General features: G+C 43.4%; 1 protein-coding gene across 1 annotated transcript in view; it reads left to right on the top strand.

The window, feature by feature from the left end:
* SLC29A3 (solute carrier family 29 member 3) overlaps positions 1-21,254 on the top strand; it is a 32,347-nt gene extending 11,093 nt beyond the window's left edge. Inside the window, exons 3-6 of the mRNA XM_054035725.1 lie at positions 7,580-7,662; positions 13,060-13,286; positions 15,027-15,189; positions 16,627-21,254. Coding sequence (XP_053891700.1) covers positions 7,580-7,662; positions 13,060-13,286; positions 15,027-15,189; positions 16,627-17,305 — 1,152 coding nt within the window. The 3' untranslated portion in view covers positions 17,306-21,254. The remainder of the gene's footprint in view (positions 1-7,579; positions 7,663-13,059; positions 13,287-15,026; positions 15,190-16,626) is intronic.
* Positions 21,255-25,158: the final 3,904 nt, after the last annotated feature.

Below are 25,158 nucleotides of genomic sequence, written 5' to 3'. Positions count from 1 at the left end.
GAGATCGCAGTATTGTGTTGGAAGATGCTGTAATTAATATTGGTCATCCTCTCCATTATAAACCTCAGTTCTCATAGATTTTAGAATGCTGGTGATTTAGTTCACATCAACCCAGAAGGAACTATATAGGAGATTGGAGAAAAGTCCCCTCCCTCCTTTTATAAATGTGATTGAAATCAGCCCAGCTGGCTGCTTGGCATTCTCATTTTGCTTTGAAGAGGAAAAAGCTTGTTTTGTGCTGCATACGTAGTCATTGCATCACGGAATGGAGAGGTGACAGCCCTCCCCCCGCCCCCCTGTTCTGGTGACACCATGACTGGAATATTGTATTGGGCTCTGCTGTAGACAAACTGAGTGAAGCTCAGAGAAGAGAAACATATATATGGGCCTAACCAGGAAACAGTAAGAACGAAATGTATACAGTGTAGCTGAACTAGGAAGCTGGGCAGGGGTGGAGGGACAGAATATAAATCTACAGATATGTGAAGAATATAAACACCAATGCTGGGGGAAGGCTTATTTAAGAGGGACTAAGGGGTTATGAGTAGAAGCAATCATTCAGAAAAGGAAAATATTAGGCTGAATTCTGGGGCATAGAAGATGGTAATTTCCCAACAGCAAAATGTAATAGTCTGGGAAATAGTCTTCTATGGAAAGTCATGGAAGATCCATCCCTGAAGATATTTAACACTAGGCTGGTCAGGGTACTAGCAAATGTTCTGTGAGGTGCCATCCTTGTCCTTGGAGCATGTAATGCTGTAGACCTATTTCTATCTCTAGCATCTGTGATGCTATAGTATATTATGTTTTAAATTAACACAGTCAATATTAATAACCCCTTAGATTATTCAAAGTGAAAACATTTGAAGAATTCAATGCACAGTACTTGGTAGTGTTTGTACTCTGCTTTATACACTTTTTTGGCATGGATGCTAGCAATCAAATTTCTTTTACTATCAGGTTTTTAGGGCCTTGAACAGCAGGATCTGTGCTTAGTGTTGTGGAGTAAAAATTTCAAAGCATCTAAGGCTAGGTCTACACTACCCGCCTGAATCGGCGGGTAGAAATCGACCTCTCGGGGATCGATTTATCGCGTCCCATCGGGACGCGACAATCAATCCCCGAATCGGCGCTCTTACTCCACCAGCGGAGGTAGGAGTAAGCGCCGCCGACAGAAAGCCGCAGAAGTCGATTTTGCTGCTGTCCTCACAGCGGGGTAAGTCGACTGCGATACGTCGAATTCAGCTACGCTATTCACGTAGCTGAATTTGCGTATCTTAAATCGACTCCCCCCTGTAGTGTAGATGTACCCTATGTCAATGGCAGTTAAGATCCTAAGTCACTTAGGCACTTTGAAAATTTTACAGTATGTGTAAAACAGATGAGCACTTCCTACTGTGTTGAAATCCAGCTACTTTAATTGGATTTTCTAAAATGTGGAAACATTTCACTGGTCAAAAGTTTAATAAAGGCTTGTTTTCACAAAACTAAATATGAGAGCGATAGTTATGGTGACAGCATCCCTTTAAAAAAAATCCACAAACAAGGCTAAATTTTAACAATTAAATTTACATTTTTCTTGTAATTGTACTCTCCTGTACCACATTCCATTTCCCACAGCTTTGTGTTTGGAGTCTGTTCATTCATACTACAGCTATAGTAGATTCATGTATTTGTGTCTTGCTCTCTGTGTGAAATCGTAAACAGTGTTTATTAGATTCTTTGCTGCTTACAGTAAAACTCTTTATGGGAAAAAGTAAATGAATATGCACATAAATTGAGTAAAAGACTATGGTTCAAACTCTCAGAAATAAGGAACATTTCAGGTAAAGGGAAAATATGCCAAGTACCTTCTAATTCTTGGCCATAATATGGCACCATCTTTGTACATAGCTAACAAAGAATTATATAACCATTTCCACTTCCTGTATATACTTCTCCACATGATGACCTACACATAAGCCTTTCTATTAGCTGAGACAGCAAAGCTATCGAAATAAAACAATAATTCTGCACCCTAAAAAAGGGGGAAAGTAATGAGTGTTTTAACAGCATAATAACACATAAAATGAATTCAAATATAAAAACTGATCTGTGATGTTGGCACAAAAATCATTGCCTTCATTGTAGTCATTGCTTTCTGTGTCTCATTGATATTGTTGCCTGGTTTCACCTCTGTATGTCAGACTTGCAAATATTGACCTAAATGTCAGCCAAGTTACTCAGGGCATATCTGCACCAAAAACTTAAGTCAACCTATATTAGGTCGACTTACAGCCACCACAGTAATTACTATTCGTGTTCACACTACCCTCCTTCGGTTGGTGGTGAGTGTCTTCACTAAGAGCACTTCCACTGACCTAAGAGGGGGAATGTGTGGAGCCGAGAGTCCAGGCTACCTCTGTGTAGTGTAGACCAGGGCTTAGATGATACATGAGCAAATACAGTAAAGGTACATTTGAGTCCAAGTCTTTGGCCCTTTCACATAGAGTGTGCGTGTCTGGTGTGTTCTACATGCCTTCTTTCTAGCTGCAGATGCTTAGTGTTACAGGGTATGTCTTCTGCAGGGCCCAAATAACTGTGGGTGGAGAGGGAAGAAACAGGTTTGATTAATCATTGCAAACTTTCAGTTTAGTTAATTAACAATAATGCTTTTGTATAGTACTTCCATATAAATGAATCTTCCAACACACCTGTGAGTCAAGTAAGCGTCATTATTCCCATTTGATAGGTGGAGAAACTGAGGCAAAGTGGTTAAAGGATTTGCTCAAGGCCAAAGAGAAAATAAACATCAGAGGATTAGAAACTCTGCAGATTGTGGCTACCAGTCATGTGCTCCAGACAAAAGGCCTCATTTACATCAGTGTTTGTGAAGGGAAGGAAGGTAGGTCCAATGGTTAGTCTAGGACTAAGGATACCCACCTAGTTTCTCTCTGCCTCAGTTCCCCATCTATAAAATAGGGCTAATAGCCCTTCCCTACTCACAGGGATGTCATGAGGATAAATATGTTAAAGATGGTGAGGTGTTATGGTACTATGGCAATGGGGGCCACATATGTATCTGAGATAGATATCAGATTAGTTCTGAGCTGGGCATATGTGCTCTCCATGGAGGCCAATGTGAATAGGTGCAGTGCTGTTGAAGGAGACGATCTTTTGATAGATGGCAACCAACGTTCTTTTGGGGATGGAACCAAAGAGGTACATCTGTGATACACCGTAGTTTTGGGTGAAGACTCTTCTTAAACAGCTAAGGTTTTAAGGAATCCTAATAAAAGGCATCCACTGCTATTAGGAGAAGGGGGAGAAGGAATGGAAAGTTGAAATTAATTGGAGTCTTCTGTCTGTTTCTACATACTCTTCGTTCTGCCTTGAGAATTCTTGCAGTGGAAGTTCAAAGGTCTCCAATTAAAAGCTTCATTTTCTTTCCTAGTCACCTTCTCCTTGCCTGTCTGTTTGTCTCTCTCTCTCTGGCAAATAATACAATCCCAGATTAATAGCTGCTAATTCTCATGGATGTGGAAATATACTAGACTATAGACAATGCTGGCCTGAAACACAAAGTGACCTCTGGCAGCCCAACATATAATAACAGCTCTGTAAATTGCTCCATACCATAGCTTTGTAGTGTTAGCAGGGAAATTGGGGTGGGAGGAAAGTACTTATTGACCAGGGTTGGATAAAATCAATGATTTAAAAAAAAATACAGATTTTTAATTTAAATTTTATTTTTTAAATAAACCTATTTAAAATTAAATTTGAAGTGATGAAAACCTATGTTAAGCCTATGATCTATTAAAATCATTTATATTAAAAACAAAAAATAATATTAAGCAGTGTTATATTTGCTATCAAGTTTTAAAGAAAATCACAGCACTGAAGTAGTGGAAGTCACTGGCTAAGCACCTGGAACCAGAGTTTGTTGAAGTGCTAAACCAGCTTTGGACAGCAATAGCCTCTTCTATAAGTGCAGAGAGAATAATTTCTTCATTTCAGTATATACAACTAGTTCAGTTCAGTGACTAATTCTTTTTAAGTTAAGAAACCAATTGGACGTTGAAAAAGCAGGAAAGCTTGTTTTCCTCTTCCAATCTATGAATTAAAAACTAGGTGTGAAAGGATGAGATCTACTTGTTTTAAAATCTTGGAGGACATGGTAACCAGAAACAATCAGTTCACTTTGCTAACTACAGACAATACTTTCTTTGTTTAATAAATCAGTTCGTTTTAAATGCACAACATGTTTTAGTAAACTTTCTGATGCACTTTTTTTCTGATGTATCCCCCACATTTAAGGTAGTTTTATTGAACTAGTAAAACAATTAAAATACTGTTTTTGTGCAGTTTAATTGAATTTAAATTTCTATCCAAATCGAGATTAGGTGACTACTTTTTTACTGTGATTTGTCACAGTCACTAAGAAGTGCATCATTCACCATTGTCTAACATGATAAAAATATAAAAATTAAGTATCTGAATAAATGTATGTTAAGCGCTATATTTTTTTTAAGTAACTGTGTATAGCTATAGTATATGGTCCTGTTTTAGCAAAAAAACACAACCCACCACATGGGGTATAAAGGCTATATTTATTTGCAAATCAACATTTTTAATAAGCAACAAAGAGTCCTGTGGCACCTTCTAGACTAACAGACGTATTGGAGCATAAGCTTTCGTGGGTGAATACCCACTTCGTCAGACGCACCTGTTGCTTATGCTTATGCTCCAATACGTCTGTTAGTCTATAAGGTGCCACAGGACTCTTAGTCTGGATCTGTAAAAAGCAACAAACATGGCTACCCCTCTGATACATGACACCATGTTTTAATGGTTCCCAGCTAATGAGAAGTAAGCTATAGGAAAATAACTAAAAGTACCAGTACAAAATATGATTAAAATCAATTTTTTAAATCAAGGTTTCTTGCTTGGTGATTTTAAACATTAGTGATTTAAAGCACTGCAATTTAAATCAAGCCACCCTTTCCTCGTCAGTCCCATTTATGCTCCTGGCCATGAGATTGGAGGGCCTGACAAATCGCTACCTGATTGTCTGCATATACACAAGCTTTCCACACAAATACAGAGGTGCTCTAAATCACTAAGACCTCTTAATGAGATGTCCTTGCAGGCTGCTCAGTCAATTAGTCATTCCATTTGCAGTGCAGGAACATATGGGATTTCCCATACTGGATCAGACCAGTGGTCCATCTAATCCAGTGTCCTGTTCCTGCTGCAGGGGTAGGGTATAGGAAACTATGTACTAGGCAGATATGGGATTAATTGCCCAGGAAAACCTTTAATTTGCTCCTAACCCTCTGTAGTTCGAGGTTGGTTTAAGCCCTGAAGTTTGAGGGGTTATAGCTCTTCCACAACTTTTGTTTGTTTTTATGCTGGATATTATTGTTAGTCACATAAACGTCTAATCTTTTTCTGAATCCTGCTAAACTCTTGGCCTTAGTAGCATTGTGTGGCAATGAGTTCCACAGCTTCACTGTGTATGTATGTCATATAAACAAGTATTTTATTTTTTCAGTTTTGAATTTGCCATCTTTCAGTTTCATTAAATGTCCCTTTGCTCTTGAGTTATGAGACCAGGTAAAAGAAAGTTTCCAATCTGCCTTCACCATCTAATTTATAAAATGCTTTGGAGCATGTGCTATGATGGAGAGAGAAATGTATTTGGCAGTTAAATGTCATGCCATATTGTAAGTAATAGAGAGGACAACTGTGTTCTGAGTGAACTTTCTTGGGCAGTATATAGTGACAAAGTTGGGGTGGGGGAACACACCACAACAGCCATTGCTTGGCCCACCAGGGCTTGGAATGCAGAGTCTAGCCTGGTTAATGCACTAGAAGTCAGTGATCATTTGAGCCATTCTGGAATCAGCCACTCTGTCTTAAAGAATATGAATATATTTAGTCGCTTGTGCTGTTTCAGCCATTGATTAAACCCTTGTTAGATTAGGGTGGGGGTCGGCAATCTTTCAGAAGTGGTGTGCAGTGTCTTCATTTATTCACTCTAATTTAAGGTTTCGTGTGCCAGTAATACATTTTAACGTTTTTAGAAGGTCTCTTTCTATAAGTCTATAATATATAACTAAACTATTGTTGTATGTAAAGTAAATAAGGTTTTTAAAATGTTTAAGAAGCTTCATTTAAAATTAAATGAAAATGCAGAGCCTCCCTGGACCGGTGGCCAGGACCCGGGCAGTGTGAGTGCCACTGAAAATCAGCTCACGTGCCGCCTTCGGCACGCGTGCCATAGGTTGCCTACCCCTGGATTAGGGGGACCTGACCTGTTGTTTCACTTCCCCAGATGCACATACTTACTGTACCCTGCCAGGGTTGAACAAATCACCGTACTACACACATCCCAGAGGGATAATGTGATAATTGAGAGGGGGGATAGCTCCCTTTTGTGGACACCCAGCCAGCTAGTTGGCTATGGAATCCCTCTTGGTGGTTGTTCTCTACTTGCTTTACCTGTAAAGGGTTAACAAGCTCACAGGTAAAAGGAAAGGAGTGGGCACCTGACCAAAAGAGCCAATGAGAGGGCTAGGACTTCTTAAAATTGGGAAAAAACTTCCCTTTGTCTGTCTGTCTGTTGTTCTCAGGGAAAGAGGGGAACAGGGAGCAGTTATGCTATGAGAAGCTTTAAGCCAGATATGAAGATCATCAGATCATATCTAGAACTACTTTTAACAACCCAAATATGTAAGCAGATCAGGAATGTTTAGAAAGACACAATTAGGTTTATTTCTTATGGCTAGTGGACTCTTCTGTGCTAACCCCAGATGGTTTTGTTTGCTTCTAAACTTTAAGTTGAACCCCCAAGAAAGCTATTTTGGGTGCTTAATTTTTGGAATTGTTCTTTTAAAAATCTAGCAAAAGCCTAAGTTCCAGATATATTTTCTTTCTTTTTGTTTTTAATAAAATTTACCTTTTTTAAGAACAGGATTGGATTTTTGTGTCCTAGGAGGCTTGTGCATATGCTGTTTAATTAACTGGGGTCAACAGCTAATTTCCTTTCTTTTCTTTCTCAGCTCTTCCCGGTTGTGTGTGTGTGAGAGAGAGAGAGAGAGAGGGCTTGAGGGTACCGCACAGGAAGGAATTCCCAAGTGTGCCTTCCTGGGTTCCAAGGGGTTTGCATTTGGGTGGTGGCAGCATCTACCCATCCAAGATCAGAGAGAAACTGTAACCTTGGGAGTTTAATACAAGCCTGGAGTGGCCATAATTAATTTTTTGAACCTTGCAGGCCCCCACCTTCTGCACTTGAAGTGCCAGAGTGGGGAATCAGCCTTGACAGATACTAATGCAGTAAATATTTTAGTAGCTCATACTATTTATGGTAGCCAACACAGTAACGAGCTGGAAGATTAAGACAAGTGCATTAGAAATAAGTTTGGTAAATTGCAGCTCAGTCTGTAGGCCCCCAGGCATTATGATGGTATGGCAGCTCAGAGCTTTGTCTTGGTGTTCTTGATTTGCTCGCTGCTACTTGTATAAGAGGTTTCTGAGGTAGTGTGTAGCTAGATTTGTTTCTGATTTTGGTTTTAAATGCCTTTGTTGCTTTTTGCAGGACTACTTTGAAAGTTACATTTCCATTGCCTCAACTGTGCCTTCAGTGCTCTGCCTGATTGGAAACTTTGTGCTAGTCAACAGGTAAGTGCAGTTACATCTCCAGTCCAGGATGCATTAAGCACCACCATTTCCAGGCTTGCCTGCTCCCTCTGCAGTCCAATCACTCCACCCTTTTCTCTAGTTTTTAGTGCTAGCACAGCAGTGGGCTTGAAGTCAAGCTGAAACATCTAAGGGGGAACTACATTTAACCAGAAAAAAATGTTAGCTAAACTGCTTAGGAAAGAGACTCACTCTGCTGTTCTGTCGCCACAGCAAAGCCCACTCAAGACACCTCTTAAGTATTAGACAAGGCACAGATACATTTCTGTGCACAAACTCATGTATATGTTCTCTTGTGTGATGTTATTTTTTCAGAGAAATAACAGCCCACTGTAGAAAAAGGTCAAATACAGTATTAAGTTCCTTGTTACATTTCCCTGTGAAATCTGTGTTCTGAATGCTACTGTAGTTTATAACATAGTACAGGTCCCTGGAATCAGTGATTCTTCTTTGAATGATGGTCCCTATATGTATTTGTGGTGGGGTGACGACTCACCGGCGTGGCGTCTCCTGCTGGTCGTCTTGGGAATTACTCTTTCCAGCCCAGAGCGCCCTCTGCAGGCTGGTGGCTCGCCCGCCGCTGGCCCCCCGTGTCCCTCCCAGACCCCGGTACCTCTCTACTTCAGGGTTCTGCCCCCAGCAGCAACCCACTGTCTCTGGGTCTCCCCTCCCAGGGGAACCTCCAACCCTCTAGCCCCACCTTGCCTCAGTGGCTACTGCCAATCATCATCTAGCCCCCACTCACTAGGGTGGACTGCAGTCTGTAAACCACTCATCATCGGCAGGGAGGTTAGGACCTGCTGTCTTTGCCTATCTCTGGGCTGCCTCTCTGCAGCCCCAGTACCCTTTCATAGGCCTTCACCAAGGCCTGCAGCCTGGGGTTTTATCAGGCTGGAGCTCCCCATCTCCCTCTGTCCTTTCCCAGCCCTGCTCCACCTCAGGCACCCGTCTCAGCTCCCAAGCATCCAGGTCCTTCTCTCTCAGAAGCTAGAGAAAAAGTGTCCTTTTTGAGCTCATGGCTCACAGCCCTTTTATAGGGCCAGTTGTGGCCTGATTGGGGCGTGACCCCAGCTGTGGCTGTTTCCCCAATGAGTCTAGCTTTCCCTGCTGCAGCCCTCTCCAGGGCTGCTTTATCCCCTTCAGGCAGAAGCGGGGTGACCACCCTGCTACACACCCTCCCCCTTAAGAATGTGCAGGGGGGATCCCTATTGCCCCAGTGCCCCTCGCAACTGGGCTCGCAGGGAATCCTTCTCCTGCTGCGGGCTCTCCACTATGTGGAGCCACCTGCTTCCCTCTATAACAGTCTGGGTCCCCACCATAGCCCTCTCAGCTCCCACGTGGGTTCCCCTCTCTGAGATCCCACCGTAGCCCTCCTGGATCCCGTGTGGGTTCCCTGGTTTATCTGGGGCCTCTCTGCCCCCGACAGTTCCTGGTTTGGGCCCCCTGCCTTCCCTGTCCCTCCAGCCTGGTCAGGCTCAGACTGGGCCCCTTTGTCAGTGCTCCCCCTTTCTCTTAGGGGGCAGTGCCTTTTTAAATGGCCCTTGGTATGGCAGTGGAAGCACCTCCTGTGCCTTCCCTTTGCCACGGCCCTCCCTTGGGCAGCGCTCCCCCTTTCTCTTAGAGGGCAGTGCCTTTTTATATGGCCCTCATTGTGGCACTGGAAGCACCTCTTGTGCCTTCCCTTGGCCACGGCCTACCCACTGTCTGTTTCAGGCTTAACCCTTCCCTCAGGGCTAGCCTGAGCCTGGCAAGTCCCCTGAGGGCACCCCCTCCTTGTGTGCCCGGGCTCTTTACAGGCCCAACATGTTCGAGGGCCCCCCTGTTACCCTCACAGGGAGTGCGCCTTCAATTTCTTCCTTGTCCAGGTGGGGTCCCCAGTAGGAGCACTCCTGTTGGTAGTGTCCCAGTCGCCCACAGGCGAAACAGTCTTTAGGCCCTGGCACCAGCCTCCAGCCGCAGGTGCCTGGCCCCCAATGAGATCTATGTGCCCTGCCCCACAGCAGCTGAATCAGTCCCGCTTGCTGCTCGGCGAGCCGGACCACACAGACTCTCCAGTACCAGTCCATCTTCACCACCTTCACGTTTTCCCTCTCAGATCTGGGCAATAGTCCCACAGTCCCTGCCCTGCCCTTTGTATCAGGGGCGGACTGGGTGCCCACATGCTCCACCACGTGTGGCGGGGCGCCGACTCACCAGTGTGGCACCTCCTCTGCAGGCCGGTGGCTCGCCTCACCTCACCTTCAGGCAGAAGCGGGGTGATCACCCTACTACAGTATTCCAAATGTGGGGTGCGCATGCACACCATGCACCGGAGCCAGAAGGCTTTCTTAGCAGTGCCCTTTGAGCCGCACATGTGCCGTGCATCCCCTTGTGCTCCCACCCCACGGTATAATAGGCTGTGTGGGTCGATGCTTCTCCAGTCCTTCTTACCGCCACATGGCCTGAGTCAGAACCCTTGTTCTTTCGCGCGCTTAGTTTTTACTAAATCTGTGTTCTGAATGCTACTCTAGTTTATAACTAGGGCCCCACCAAATTCATGGTCCATTCTGGTCAATTTCACAGCCATAGGATTTGAAAATTAGTCAATTTCACATTTGCAGATGTTTACAGATGAAATTTCACAATTTTGTAACCATGGGGGTCCTGACCGAAAAGAAGTTCTGGGGAGGTTGCAAAACTGTTGTAGGGGGGTTGTGGGATTGCTACCCTCACTTCAGACCCGCCTCAGCAGGGCCGGCTCCAGACACCAGGCAACCAAGCACATGCTTGCGGCGGCACCTGATAAGGGGCGGCCAATCTTGGGGTGGCGGGGGGCAGCACGGCTCGGCGCGGTGCGGCGCAGCATTCCGCGGGGGGTGGGGGGAGCTGCTTGGGGCAGCAAAAAAGTTAGAGCTGGCCCTGCACCTCAGGGTACCTTTCCCTGCTGCAGGAAGCTCTGCCTTGTTCCCATTGACCAGTTTACCCCCTGCCAAGAGAATCTGAGACACAGGGCAAAGGTTTCCCCACCCACTAGGAGAAAATCTTTTAGAGGGAACTATAGCGCTGTACTTGTCTTGATTCCCTGTTGACTGGCAACTATAGTTCTATTTTCTGTACCTACGGTGTTTGCCTGTGTGCCAGTCCCTTTTATCTGCCTTATTCTGTGAGTTCTAATCACTGAAGAAAGAATGGAAATTAGTCTGAAGATGAGCCATATCAGTGCCCAATGGCAGGAGGTGAGTATGTGTGTGTACAGTACCTACTTCATATTGAGTAGGTACTTTAATGTTCACCGTTAATACCATAGTAATTATTAGCCAAGTGATAAATTCCTAAAATAGGTGCTCAGTTGTTACCTATTTTAGCATGTTGCATGCAAACAGGGGAAAGGGAAAGAAAGCAAAGGAGAACTTCAGAAAATAGCTCTTGTTTTTCTTGCATATCATTCAGACTGCTAATGTATCCATTTCACTAAACTATTATGTATTTAATGCATTACATTTAAATGTAGCATCTATCTCCTGCATATCACAGATTCTTCTGACTGGTGCATCTATAATCAATAAGTGTTTTATTATGTTAAATTTTCAACATCATAAATACTCATGAGGCAGATTAACATTATGAAGAATTCTGAGCAAATCGGTTCCCTGTGGTTCAAATATTATGCAGCATGTCTGGCTAGCATATGCTCCACCTTCAGTATAACAGCATCTTTGAGAGTTAACCATTATTGCTGTTTTAAAGTAGTGGCACTATCTGTGGATACCAACATATATGAGATCATGAAAGTTTTTCTTGTACATCATTTGGGAGAGAACAACAAAACCAGGTACTGCTGACTCCTTGTGGGTGCGTGAATACACTTGTATTCATATCCGTGCTCCTGTTTGACCAGATATAATTATTTGTGTTTTAATTGCTTTTCAAAAAGGTGTTCCATGCACACAAGGCATATTTGTCAGGAGTCCTTCATCCTCCTAAAAATGGGCCAGTCAGACTACAGTATTTGTCGTTTGGGTAACTATGAGGCATGATGCACCATATTGTGGTCCCTTGGAGACCTGCCTAGGAGAATAAGGTTTAGTACAGGAGACCTTGTATCTGAGGATGAAAGGAATATATTTCAACACTTCATCTCTAGATCTTGATTGCTAGCTTAGCTTTTCTTTTTCTTCCTTTTTCCTTCATCCCACCTCTGCCCTGAAAGTGAGCTGATAAAGTCTTGTGTGTCTATAATAAGTAACCTTCCTGTTCAGGCAACTAATTATCTTGTAGTGACAAGCATATGATTGCTTTCACCCAGCCTGCCGTATTCCCCAAGCAGACTTTGTTGCTGCTGCGTGTTGCTCTTCTGAGGGGAATATCTCCTGTTTCTGCTAGAAATAGATATTTCCAGCTTGGTTGGGTTTATAGACTTATTGAGTTGAATAAGCACTGATGGAAGATGTGGAAGTCATCAACTTGATATCAAAACACTTTAAAATAATTACTTTTTATTTCTCCCCTTTTTCTTGGACCTTCCCACCCCAGAGGAATTAGTTCATAGCAACTTCTACACTAGCTTCATTTCTCTAGGCACCTGGCTTCCTTTGTGCTCTTGTATTATCTCCCAGTTGGCTGGCACATCAGCAGCCTGCCTTAGCCAGAGTATGCATTTCTAGGCTGTCGTTTGTGCTTCCAAAACAACTCCATTGTCAGTTCCCAAGTTCCCATGTTGTGGTGTGGCATCTTGAGTGTGTGCTCTAAAAAGTGGGACAGGGTGACAGCTGCACACTTGTACGCTGCATTTTGACAGCAGGCAGTACTACTAGCACATGGCACTTCTTGGCTACCTTTAAAGCAAAGGTCCTTAGCTTGAGTTGTGAAAATTACTTAGTTTGTAGAGTACTTTGCATTTCTGTACCCTTTTCAACCCAAGAGTTTCAAAGTTACAAAATGATAGCCATTATTGTATTTGTCTGGAAACTTTTCAGTGACTAGGGTTTTTAAAAATGAAATATGTAGAATAGAGTAGATTGTGCCAGCCTGTAGGCATTTGAAGGTGAGTCACATGTAAGGAGAGGCAGTATGGTCTAGTGCATAGGGCACTATACTGGGAGCCAGGAGACCTGGGTTCTTCTGCCAGTTTGCTAACTTGGGGCAAATCACTTCACCTCCCCCAGCTCTGTTTCCACTCCCCTTCCCCATAGTCTGTGTGTTTAAATTGTGAGCGCCTCAGAAACTGTCTCTTACTATGTGTGTATACAGTGCCTAGCACAATTGGACCCTGATCTCAGCTGGGGCATCTAGGCACTACTGTAATAGAAGTTATGAATAATAGATTTCTGTGACTAAAATAGATAGTGGGGGGGGTGTCTCATTTTTAAAAAACCCCAAACCATTGCATTTCTTCTCTAGGGTATCTGCCAGCATCCGCATTCTGTCCTCCTTGGCTGTCATGCTGGCTGTCTTCGTGGTGATCACTGTGCTGGTGAAAATGGACACATCCACATGGACACAGCGTTTTTTTGTCATAACCATAGTTTGCGTGGTTATAGTCAGCAGTGCCTCGACCATCTTCTCCAGCAGCATCTTTGGCCTGACAGGCTGTTTCCCCATGAAGAATTCGCAGGCGTTGATTTCAGGTTAATCTCTCTCTGATATTCAAAATGGAATCGGTGGCAGTAAGTAAATAATTAGCTTTTTTCAATGGAAAACTACCCACTCACTGAGAAACAGACTGACGAGAGCTTAGAAACTGCTTAGAATCATGGGGTTTAGTTTTGTGACCCGTGCTTTCGGTTCTGTAGCACATGCTCCATCTTGGTGGAGGTTTTGCTGCATCTTGCATTTAGACGTGATAATGAGGTCTGCATGTTGGCTAAAGTAACATGACCTTTCCTTTATTTAAAAAAAATAATAATCTGTAGACTGAGATAAAGGGAAGTTCCCAAGGAAGAAAAACAGCCAGTCATGTGAGCTGACTCTCTGTAAATGTTTTGTAGACTGCCGTACTTCACTGTATAAAATAGTATTGGTTCTCTCAAAAGAGACAAGGAGAATACCAGATCCTTGGTATCCATATCCTGAGGGTGAATTTCCCCTAAACAATGTGAGACAAAGGACCACAGAGTTGATTTTTCTATAGGGGGAAGAACATTCTTTAGTTCCACATTTGTTTATATCTCAGGAAATATTAAACTTCACATTGTCTCTCTTTTTATATTCCACATTTATGCTCATTTCCATAACTGATGAGGGACACGCTGAGAGTCATGAGTGATGAGGTCCCTGGAGGTTTGGCTGTTGTTGATACCTACCCTGCAGTGCATTTAGAATGTTAAGAGAGAGATGAGGGGGAAGAAATCAAGACAGTGACTTCAGAAATACTTCCTTGGGCCAAGGCAGGAATGTTTTAATGATTTTTTTTTTCCCGGTGAGGGAAATTAGCTTGTCTCAGATGTGGCTGTTCCTGTTGTAAAAAATGTGTATGTGGTATTGGCAACTTGATTTGCATTTTGGGAGGTAAAAGAGAGAGACTATCAAACTCCCAATTTTAGAAAACCAAGCTTGGGTTTCTGATCCGGTAACTAACACTCTACCCTCTGAAACTAGGCATAGGAAATCCACATTAAAGCCCAGCACACCAGACCCACCTGGCCCCCACAATGTAATGTATTTATGTACCATTGCTGGAGAGGGGAGACTGATGGATGGGAAGCGGAGCTCCCATTTCACTACACAACTGGTACGCAGTAGGGGTTGTGATCCAATAAATAACTGATTTGAGAGAAAACATAGAAGTAGAGGCAATACCAAACATGCAGATGGGCTTTCCCTTTCGAGGCTGCTGGGGTAACTAGATGATCCAACGTGGTAATGCACTGGCTTTTCACCTCTGGAGGCCGAGACTACAGTGAGGCTTGGGTCAGACGAAATGAGTTTAGAGGTTTCCAGCTAGCCAAATATTTGGGAGTTTTGGGATGTAGAAAAAGCACCATACAGCTTGCAGCGATTGGCTGCCTTGTATCGAGAGACCTGGCGCTGGAATTCAAGCAGTGTTCATCGGTTAGGATTAAAATGCATTGGCTAAGTTGTGTGTGAGCACTTGCACAGCACTTGCCAGCTCTGTGTATGGCTCTGGCCAATACTATCAATGGCTCTGTTCCAAGAGCACTGAAGTTTGCCTGTACATTTCAGTTAAAAATGGTTTCTGAAATTCCTAGGTGCAAGCCTCTTACCTTCATCTCTCTAATTCCTGCCCTCTATTTCAGCTTTGAAGCTGCTGTCTACCCAAGTGTCTGGGCCTGGCTGATCCAGTATAAGCTGGGCATTATTACATGCTGCTTTGACACTGAATTCTTGCTTTTTCTCCCCCCATGTAGGTCAGGCCATGGGAGGCACAGTCAGTGCTGTGGCATCGGTGGTAGACCTGGCAGCAGCAGCTGATGTTACAGACAGCGCCTTGGCCTACTTTCTGACAGCAGATGTCTTCATCATTGTCTGCATTGTGGTATACCTGATTCTTCCCAAGTTGGAATACTCCAGGTAAAGCCTGTCAAGCCACCAGGCCATTGACTATGCAAATATCCTAAGCACGGTTCACCTGATATAGATTTTGGATGTGGTGAATATGCCTCAGGTGCAGGTAGAGAGGTATTTTTCTCCCTAATAAGAGCTACAGAGTACATGATTGAAGTATGTTGAGGTGTGAAAAGCCAGCAATAAGAACAGCAGTGCAAATGGGGTAGCTGGGGACCTACTTTCTCTTTCATTGTGTAGTGTAAAGGGTCAGGAAAATCATAGTCTTATGTGATGCCCATTTCTCCTGCCATTCGGCAGTCTTGCCTTTTATGTTATTTGCTCACATGCTTGTCTGATTGTTGCAAGAATCCCCCTTCTCTCCTACCCTGCTCGGAGGGCCATGCAACACACCCTGTGCATTGCAGTCCTGCTGCTTGTGTTCAGTTCCTTTGCTGGGTCTCTTTCATATGATCTTCCTGATTTGACAGAAACCACAAACAGAAACTGGAGGTTTTGCAGCTTGTCTTGAGTTTCTGAAAAGCTACTTTTGTGAGGAAGAGGGGGAGGGGAATGACTGAAACCACATAAGCAGCTCTAGAACTGCTTAATCAGAAGTAGTTAAACTAACTCTTATTCAGATTAACCCCTGAAACATACAGATAACAACCAAACAGGTCCCCTGGTTCATGCAGTAACCAGTGGGACATACCAGTATTTTGGACTCCTCAACATCTGGATTCTCCAAGCCTGATTGGTTTTGAAATGTCTGTCGAGCCCTCCTGTGAATAGCTGGGCATCTCTGTGCATGAGAGGCATTTCTTGTTTAATTATGACACATTCAGGTTGGGAGAAGGGAGTTGGAAAGTCTATGGGATTTGAGTAAATTCCATAGGAAACACTAGTTAGAGTGCATTTGTGGTGATGTAGGTAGGTTCATGTGGGAGCAGGAGATAATGTTTTTGTTTTGTTCACAGCCCTCTTTTATTGTACAGTGAAGAGCACAGGAAACAAGTATTTTGTACACTCCCCCATGATACGATTGACATGTGCCCATATTGTGTAGGGAGTGGGATCTTGGCAAGGAAGAGGAATGTGATCTTATGTGTCTATTAAATTCTAAGGTCGTTGAAGTAGTCTGTATGTGTAGCCCTTTATTAAAATAGAATCCACTGACAGTAACTGTGGGGATTGCCACTGCTTGTGCTGAATTTCTGTTCTCCATTTCCCTGTTGACAAGGTTTTAGGGAGTTTGCAGACATCAACGTTCTCTCTGGATTCTGGGCTGGGGAGGGGATCAGTTTCTAATGAGGTGGGCAGTACAAGCTATATAATCTAAATACTGAATTCCTTATTTGTTGGGTGCCAGCAAATTTTCCTGCACAGCCAAATTCTGTTCTCATTGCAGCTGTCCATCTTGATTTCATTGGGTTGTTGACAGTTTGCCTTCCTCTCTCCTTTCAGGTATTATATGAGAAGCCACAAGGGTAGCACACACCCAGCTGGTGTATTGCCTAGCAGTTATTTAGAGGGAGTGGATGAGTCAAAAGGCATCACCACCAGCTCATTTCCAGCCAAAGCGACCAGTGACCAAAATATCCCACCCCTACGTCCTATCCTGAAGAAGACCGCTGTCCTGGGCTTCTGTGTCTTCTATGTCTTTTTCATCTCTATCATCATATTTCCTTCCATCTCCTCCAGCATAGAATCTGTCAACAAGGACTCGGGGAGCTTATGGACCAATAAGTACTTCATCCCCCTCACCAGTTTCCTTTTGTACAATTTTGCTGACTGGTGTGGCCGGCAAATCACCGCCTGGATCCAGGCCCCTGGCCCAAAGAGCAAACTGCTCCCTGCTCTGGTCCTCCTAAGGACTTTGTCACTACCCCTGTTCATGTTATGTAACTATCAGCCTCGGAGCCATATCAAAATGGTAATCTTCAACAAAGATGTCTACCCGGCTGTCTTCATTGTGCTCTTAGGACTCAGCAATGGTTACCTGGGTACCTTAGCTATCATCTATGGCCCCAAGATCTTGCCCAAAGAGTTGGCAGAGGCAACAGGGGTGGTGATGACATTTTACCTGACGTTAGGATTGGCGTTGGGATCTGCCTGCTCAATTCTTTTGGTCCATCTAATATAGAAGAGAGGTGGGAGGGTGAGGGTGTTACCAGCATCTTGGGCAGCACCAGATTGAGGCCACCAGCAGTTGGCTGAAGAACCTGCTCCTTTCCCCAGGGAATCTATGAAGTTACATTCCTGAACCTCTGATCCTGATCAGGTGTAGTGGGGCTCGGAAATCAAGCTCCTGAAAAGCAAGAGGGCAGGAAAGTTGAGGGAAAGCAGCGGAGTTACTTGCTGAACCTGAAAGTCAGGTGAAATGCATCCCTCATTAAGAAGCTCATAAAAGGAGTGCCTAGCTAATATGGGGAGAAACAAAGCATCTGCGGAGATTCTCTAGGCTCAAAAAGGAGCTTGATATGTATTCTATTCATCGCTGTCACCGTGTCTGTTATCATTTTGGTCTTATATTAACTATTTGCTGGATTCCCAAGCAAGAAGGCTGACTAAACTGGTTCAAGTTACTACTAACGGTAGAGGTGAACTAATAATGAGTTTTGTAAAAGAACACAAACAAATAAACAAGCGCCCCCCTCCCCCATGGTTTGTGGGAAGTTCCCACGGACTGTGTCAAAGGGGGTTAGTCCAGAATGCCAGTTGTGATGGTGTGAAAGCTTCATCTCCAGGAACAACTCATTAGGTCTAGTGGATGTGCACCAAATGTTGCTCTTTTCCTTCCACCCACAGTTATGCCTTCTTTCATATATCTGCTGGACCCAACATTGCAAGACCTAACATTTTCAGATGCTTCAGTAAGCCCCACTATTTTCTGCTGGACAATTTAAAAGGACACTCTTGGAGGATTTGTAATTGTTTTATTACTGAATTAATGCTGTGGGACCTTGAAAATGAAAATGAAATCTATTTCCCTGTGGAATACTTCCCTCGTATGATGTACATAAACACTGCTTTGTTATTTAGGATTGCTTATTACAGCTGACATTGGGTAAGTGTATAAATTTTAATGCTGTTTGTATGTGTATGATGTGGAACGAAGCAGTGAAGTGTTCTTCTTGGGAAAAACCACAGCAAAGTACAATACTTGGATTTTATACACTTTTTCTAAGACAACGAAAAACTGTGAATATTGGGCATAACTTCCTAACAATGAGGTCTATCAGACTGTGGAATAGTTTCCTTAGGGATAGAGTGGAAACACCACTGCCTGCGTCATTCCAAATTAGACTGGGCAAAGCATTGATAGGGGGATGTCCTAGATCTTCTCACTCTTAACTGCATATACTATTGGAGAGTGGGGTAATACTTTGTGCTTTACTATACTTGACAACAGCCCTTTTCTGTGACTAGCATAATAGAATGATTAGCGGCTTAATTGTGTGTTGTTGTTTTTTTTTTTTTTTTAAACTTCCTGTGCTGCTCTTTTTACCTAAATCTTTGAACTGGTTCATGTTGTGGCAACTTTCACAAATTCAAGTGAATGGACACTAATGTTTTTTCTCAAACCTACCAAATGGTGACCAATTAAATCTTAAACTGAAAAGGATCCAGTAATAATAAATTTTGCTGATATTTTTAAAAGTTCTACGATGTGTGTTGAGAGGAGGAAATTTTATTAAAAAAAAAGATTTATTAGAGGGAGCGCTTTATTATGTTTACTAAATTCACTGTATGAAAAACATTGAGACCCCAGTTAATTCAAGTGGACTGGCTGTGAAGGAAGGGAAAGATTACACTGATGATCTGGCATTAGATCTGTTATCAGAATAAGGAGATGTTATAAAGCAAAAAGATTGTCTCCAAATGGGATGGCTTTTTAAATTTATCTATGAAATTTAGATGAAGCACAAACTAAACTAAATCTGTTTCTGATTATATTTTTACTCTAAAATTGGATGGATATATGCTGTAAAAGGAGATTGAGTAGCAGCCTAATTTTATAATTTGTCATTACAATTGAATGCCTCTGGAGAAAATAACCATGGAAAATGTTTCCGTCCCAGGATTTGATGTCTCAAGGAATTGAAAGAGGAATATCAAACCTTTTGCTTCTAGATAACTGTTTCAAATTCACCCTCAGCTGGTAACTTCTTTAGATTTTAGTCTCTCCTTTGAGTTCCTAATGTGCCAGCGGTCATGTGCCAAAAAACTGCCACCACAACTCGTTCTCATGATAGAGATGCTATGGGATGAAAAGCCGTGGGAGTTAGAACTCGCCTAGAGTTAGTGCCGGTAAGTCATAAGATTTGTCAGGGTGACGTGGCCGCATGCCATGCTGCTGCCAATGCAGGGCCATTTCTGTGATGGTTATTTAAAGGCTTTCAGGCTTTGGGGTGGATAGTTAAGAATTAAAACTTGAAAGATATATTTAGTTTTTTTACTATTTAACACTCGACAGAATATTAATTGGAAAGTAATGTGGCCTAGTTGCTGAAGCCAGTGCCCTGTGTTCTGGAGTCTCTTCCTTTTTTGTGGTCTGTGTGGGCAGTAACAGTAGATGATAAGGTTTTAAAAATTGAAGTTCAGTTTTGATAGCTAAGAGTTTCACAAAGTGTCTACCCACTGCTGGTTTTCATTACTTTATATAGAGAATAATACAGGGCTAGCATATAACCTACCATGATTGACAGCAGTTATTGAGACTGAACTAAGTGTTTTTTCAGTATTTAGTCTGGGATCATGGGTAACACACAGTTCAGCTTTATAGGTAATTTTAAAACATAAAATCCAGACATGAGTGGAAAATTTACAGGGCATGTGATACAGAAGGAGAAGCTTTACAGAATGTGACTTTGCATGGCATAGGCTTTAAAAAACTGAAATGAATACTGTCATTTCACTAGGAACTAATCCTTTGGCCTTCATTGCGTGGAAATATAGTACAGCCTGGCCAAGGCTGATACATGTTTAGATTCTAAAGGGTAGCTAAATGACTAGATGGTACAGTTTAAATGCACTTCTACCACTGACAACCATTCTGCAGAAGCCCAAGGCGCAGGTATGTGTGTAATATTGTTTTAAACCAAAATAGGACTTGGTTCATACTGGTGCTTGTCACCTCTGCAATGTTGTGAAGATTTAGGAGCCTTTGTGTGGTGTAGCAGGGTACTGCACTAGTCTCTCATCACTGGAGAGCTGAACTCAAATTCACTTTAACAGATAAAGGCATAAAGGTGACATTTGTGGTCGTAACTATTTCCCCCTAACATTTTTGCCTATATCACATAAGCCCTGTGCAATATCGGATAATTTTCATTCTCTTTGCAGAAAAAAAACTGAGCCTGGAATAGAACTGTGTTGGGAAATATATGTACATAACCTCCATTCGGGGTAAGATATTTTAAAAAGAGGCTTAAACCCAGCATCCAGTTTTATACCTGCAGTCAATTGTACAGACACAAACAATGGCATTAGCACTTCTAATTAGCTGATTGTAACTGCAGATCAGGTAGATGCCTAAATACAGTCTCTTGTGTCTGCAAATGTAAAGCCATAATTAAAATATTGCCTGTTGATAGCTCTGGGCGGGGCTGAATGTAACTGATGAAGTGGGGTTTTTTTTACCTTGTTATGTTGCATGTGAGTCTTACTGTCCTGTACTAATACTGTGTGTATCTCAGTTTCCCTGTGTACTGCACCATTGCGTAGGTGGTGGGAATTGGGTGCTTGACTTTTGCGGAGGCCCTCGAGGCAGGTGAGGCTGCCCAGCTGCCTGCATGGAGGTGATGGTTGATGCCTTTCGTAACCTGAGAACCAGGAAAGGAATACAACCAGGTGACATTTTGCCCAGGAAGCAGGACAAAGAGCGGAGGAGGAGCAACGGGCATGTCGGAGGCCAGGCAGCAGGGTCCATGGCAGTCTGCTGTGGGGAACTGGAAGAGGGGGAGTCCAGGCCGTCTGACCCAGGGATCCCCCAAGATGGACTTGGCTAAAACTCACTGATTTCAGTGCTAACAAGTTCTGTTCTATGCTGTGTACCTGTCAACTAATAAACCTTCCGTTTTACAATGCTGGCTGAGAATCATGTCTGACTGCGGAGGTGGGGCGCAGGGCCCTTTGGTTTCCCCAGGAACCCCGCTCATGCGGACTCGCTGCAGGGAGCACACGGTGAACGGGGATGCTGAATGCTCTGAATTTCAGACACAGGAAGGCTGAAGGCACGTAGACTTCTTGCCCTGCAACAGTGGCATGCTTCACCAGAGTCCTGACTGGTTCTTAGAGAGCAGTTCCAGAGCATCGGCCTGGTGTCTCCGTGACAGTTACAAGGCGCTCTTCCTAATGCTAAAATTTATTTCAGATGCTCAAGACTGAAAGGACTTCAGCTCAAGGTTTGCTTTGCGGTTCTTTAATATACTTGCTATGGGTGTCTAAAAGTGTTCTCAATGGATTTTTAAAATATGAAGCCACCTGCTCAATGTTCCTTCTTTTAAATCTCCCTAATTGTGAGTAGGGTACATAGTATTGAGAGAGAACACGATCCTTGAGAGGGATTGCTCATTAACTGATTATTTTGCACTTACTCTGATTCTGTCCACAGTTAAAAAGGGAAATGAGGTGGTATCTCTTGAAACAGAACCCTAATTGTCTCATAGCATTACTAATAAAATTAATTTAGTACTGGGTAAATGCTGGAGTCTGAAGTGCGTGAATTTTACTTTGACATATTCAGAGTCTAAGCAAGCTTTCCACTTCCATTACTGATCAACGGAATGCATTTTCAGCCACATCTTGTGATCGGTTTCCCCCATTACTGGTTACACATTTGGTGATATTACTGAACCAGAGGTTGAGAAGCCAAGAATGAGGGCTTATATACATGCACACAGCCCAAATGTATACTGAACTCTAATTTGAACCGAGTATTGTCATTGTTTTGTCCTGAGAGAGCTTTTGAAATGTGACTGTTGACCTCTGTAAAGTCTTGGCATTCTCTTACAGTGATTCTCCTGTATCCACTCTCAATTTATCCTCCCCTACTATGTGTTTATTTTAATGCCTTTATACCTCCCACTTCCATAGCACCTTTTTATAGAAGGATATAGATAGAGAGGTTCTACAATCACTGTTAACCTTACAAACATGTTAAGTATTACACCAACAATATATCACAGAGATGGAGGGGAAAAATAAGAAGCTTAAACCTGGCCTCTGATTTTATGCCAGCTATTAATGGGTAGTGCAACTGACATCATTTGCCTGGCTGTTGTGATCAAAACTGTGCTCACAAAATTTGAAGGCAATGTCTGATGGAGCATAAGAACAATAAGTAGTAATGGAATCCACAACTTCTGACTTTTCCAATCCTCTTCTGATTATTAGACCAGACTGCATCTCAGATAAAAACATTGTTGGAGGCTCAGCATAATTATGGGAAAGGTAGTGAGGTAGGCTCAAAAAGAGTTTTGGAGCCAGTTATAATGCAATACCTTCATATGACCTGGAGGAAGATCCAGAGAGACTGCTTACTGAACTTACAGGTGATGCAAACGAGGGATTTCTCTTACCTTTATTGGTGTTATTAATCTAAGGGAGTTAGATAAATGAGGGGAGAGGGGAAATCAATAGAGGTTCAGTGAAGGAGGCAGAATCAGACATAAATATAAAATGGAAGAATCCTGGTCAGAATACAACACCACGGAAGATTTAAGGCAATGACAATTTGAGCATGTGCTGTGATGCTGCAGCGAAAAGAGACACATAATTTATAGGGTATTGCATATAACAATTGGGATGTAATTCTTTCTGTATACAGCATGGGCAAAGCCACGTGATGCATTGTGTGCATTGCTGTGCTGTATAAGAGAGATCAAACTGAAGAGTATAGAAGAATGGCAACAGAAATACTAAGCAAAAAGTGCCTTTGAAGAAGGTTGGCTTTGCAGAGCAATGCAATGACCTAGCAAGCATGTTTATACAGCCACTGTTGTTGAACATATTCCAGGTTAGGCCTGACACCCACTATCAGGAGGAATAATTAGTCAGGAGGCTAGAGGTAGTATACAATAGCCAACTAGAGGTTCCTTCCCAACCAAAATGAATCCAGTGTTGGTAACACAAAGCAAAAGGCTGCAGTTTACTTCAGTTCCTTTAGACACTCTGGGATGGGGAAAAGGAATTCATGCTTGTCTAGCAGGGGTAGAGAGATTGTTTTCAAGCTTCTAAGAGCAAACTGCAAATAACTGAGCATCGAAAGCATTACAAAAAGAAGATTGCCCTCTTAACAGAATGATAGGAAAGCTCTGCTGAAGAATCCAAGCAAAACCCAAAGCTATGTATATTGAGAGGAAGGATGGTGTAATGGTTAGGGCACCAGCCTGGGACTTGGGAGACCCAAGTATTGTTTACTGTTCTGCCACAGACTTCCCTTGTGATCCTGAGCCAAGGCAGTTAATTGCTCTCTGCCTCAGTTCTTCACCTGTAAAATGGGGACAATAGTAGTTCCTTACCTTCCAGGGGTGTTGTATCTTAAAGATTAGGAGGTATTCAAATACAACTGTGATATGGGGAAAGGTGGGGCATATAAGTTCCGAATATAGAATAATTATGTTCTGTAATGCCAAAGTCATTCTTATAGATGCCTTGGTGGAAATAGTAGTAACAATAACAATTGTGTTCTTGATTTTGTTTAAACAACAATTTTTTGGCACTTATAAAAATACATAAATGTTTGATGTGGAATTAAGTTGTTAAGCCTGGTTTAAAATTCACGAATTACAAATTCTCACTGCAATCTACCAGAATCAAGACGAGCGAGCAAATTAAATATCCTGCTTCAATTTAGCATTGATCAGTACTCCAGAAATATTGAGGAAAATTTACCTTCTTCTTCGAGTGATTACTCATGTCCATTCAACTTAGGAGTGTGTCCTCGCCACATGCACCAGTGCTGGAAGTTTTTCCCTCAGCAGTATCCGTAGGGGACCGGCTCTGGTGCCCCCTGGAGTGGCGCGCATATGCCCCTCCATGCTCAGTTCCTTCCAGTGATGGTGCATGGAACTGGTGCTAGAGCTGTTGCATCTCGTTCTTTCAAACTCATTTGCCTCTTGCAAATATTATTGTATATCGTTTCCCTCTAGTTTAGTTCAACCTATTTGTTAAGTTAGAGACTAAAGGGACTTTGCCATGGGACGGGGTATGCCCTGGTCCCCAAGCTTTAAACCCTGCGATCGCTGTAAAAGTCCCATGCCTATTAGCAATCCACATAATAGTTGTTTACGGTGCTTGGGCAAATCTGCAAGTCCTTCAAGCCCAGGATGAAGAAGGAGCGTGGCATTCGTTTGAAGGCGCGCCTGATGACATCTGCCCTTATCCTGATGCTGGAGCAGCGCTCTGATTCGGTGCTGAGCATCGTGATCTCGGTGTGCAGCACCCCGCCGGTACCATCTACGAGCTGGCACTGGTCTCCTTCCATGGCTCCAGCCAAGGAGCCCAGGAAGACGCGACAAGGAAGGTCTCCAGCTTCCCACAAGGGAAAGAACAAGTCTGGGGTGGACCAAGGCCCTGTCTCGGGCGCCTCTTCACCCTCTTTGGGATCTGGGGCCTCAGCTCAGGTTGAGCAGTGTAGCCTAGCCCACTCCCTGCTGGCTACCCCGGATAGCGGCAGAGGTCCTCCTCAGCTCCAGGTGCTGTCCACACTGGAGGCTCTCCAAGCCGCGCAAGACATTATGTCCCTCTCAGGGCCGCCCACTCCACCCCCTGTGGGGTCCCGGTCCCAGGGTAAACCCGCATTGGGATCACCACAGTCTCCACTTTCCCGCAGCGCTCCCCGTCACGGAGAACGTCCCACCAACGGTCGCCCTCTTGCAGCCAACACGCTTCTGACCGTGACCGGCAGAAGCTTCGCAGCCTCATCTGGTCTCCGGACCTCAGACAATGGCAGAGAGGCTCAAGGCGCAGCTCGCTGGTAACCAGGCACAG

This window comes from Malaclemys terrapin, chromosome 7 (genome assembly GCF_027887155.1).
Source record: "Malaclemys terrapin pileata isolate rMalTer1 chromosome 7, rMalTer1.hap1, whole genome shotgun sequence".
NCBI lineage: Eukaryota > Metazoa > Chordata > Testudines > Emydidae > Malaclemys > Malaclemys terrapin.
This window is presented reverse-complemented; position numbering and strand designations above follow the sequence as displayed.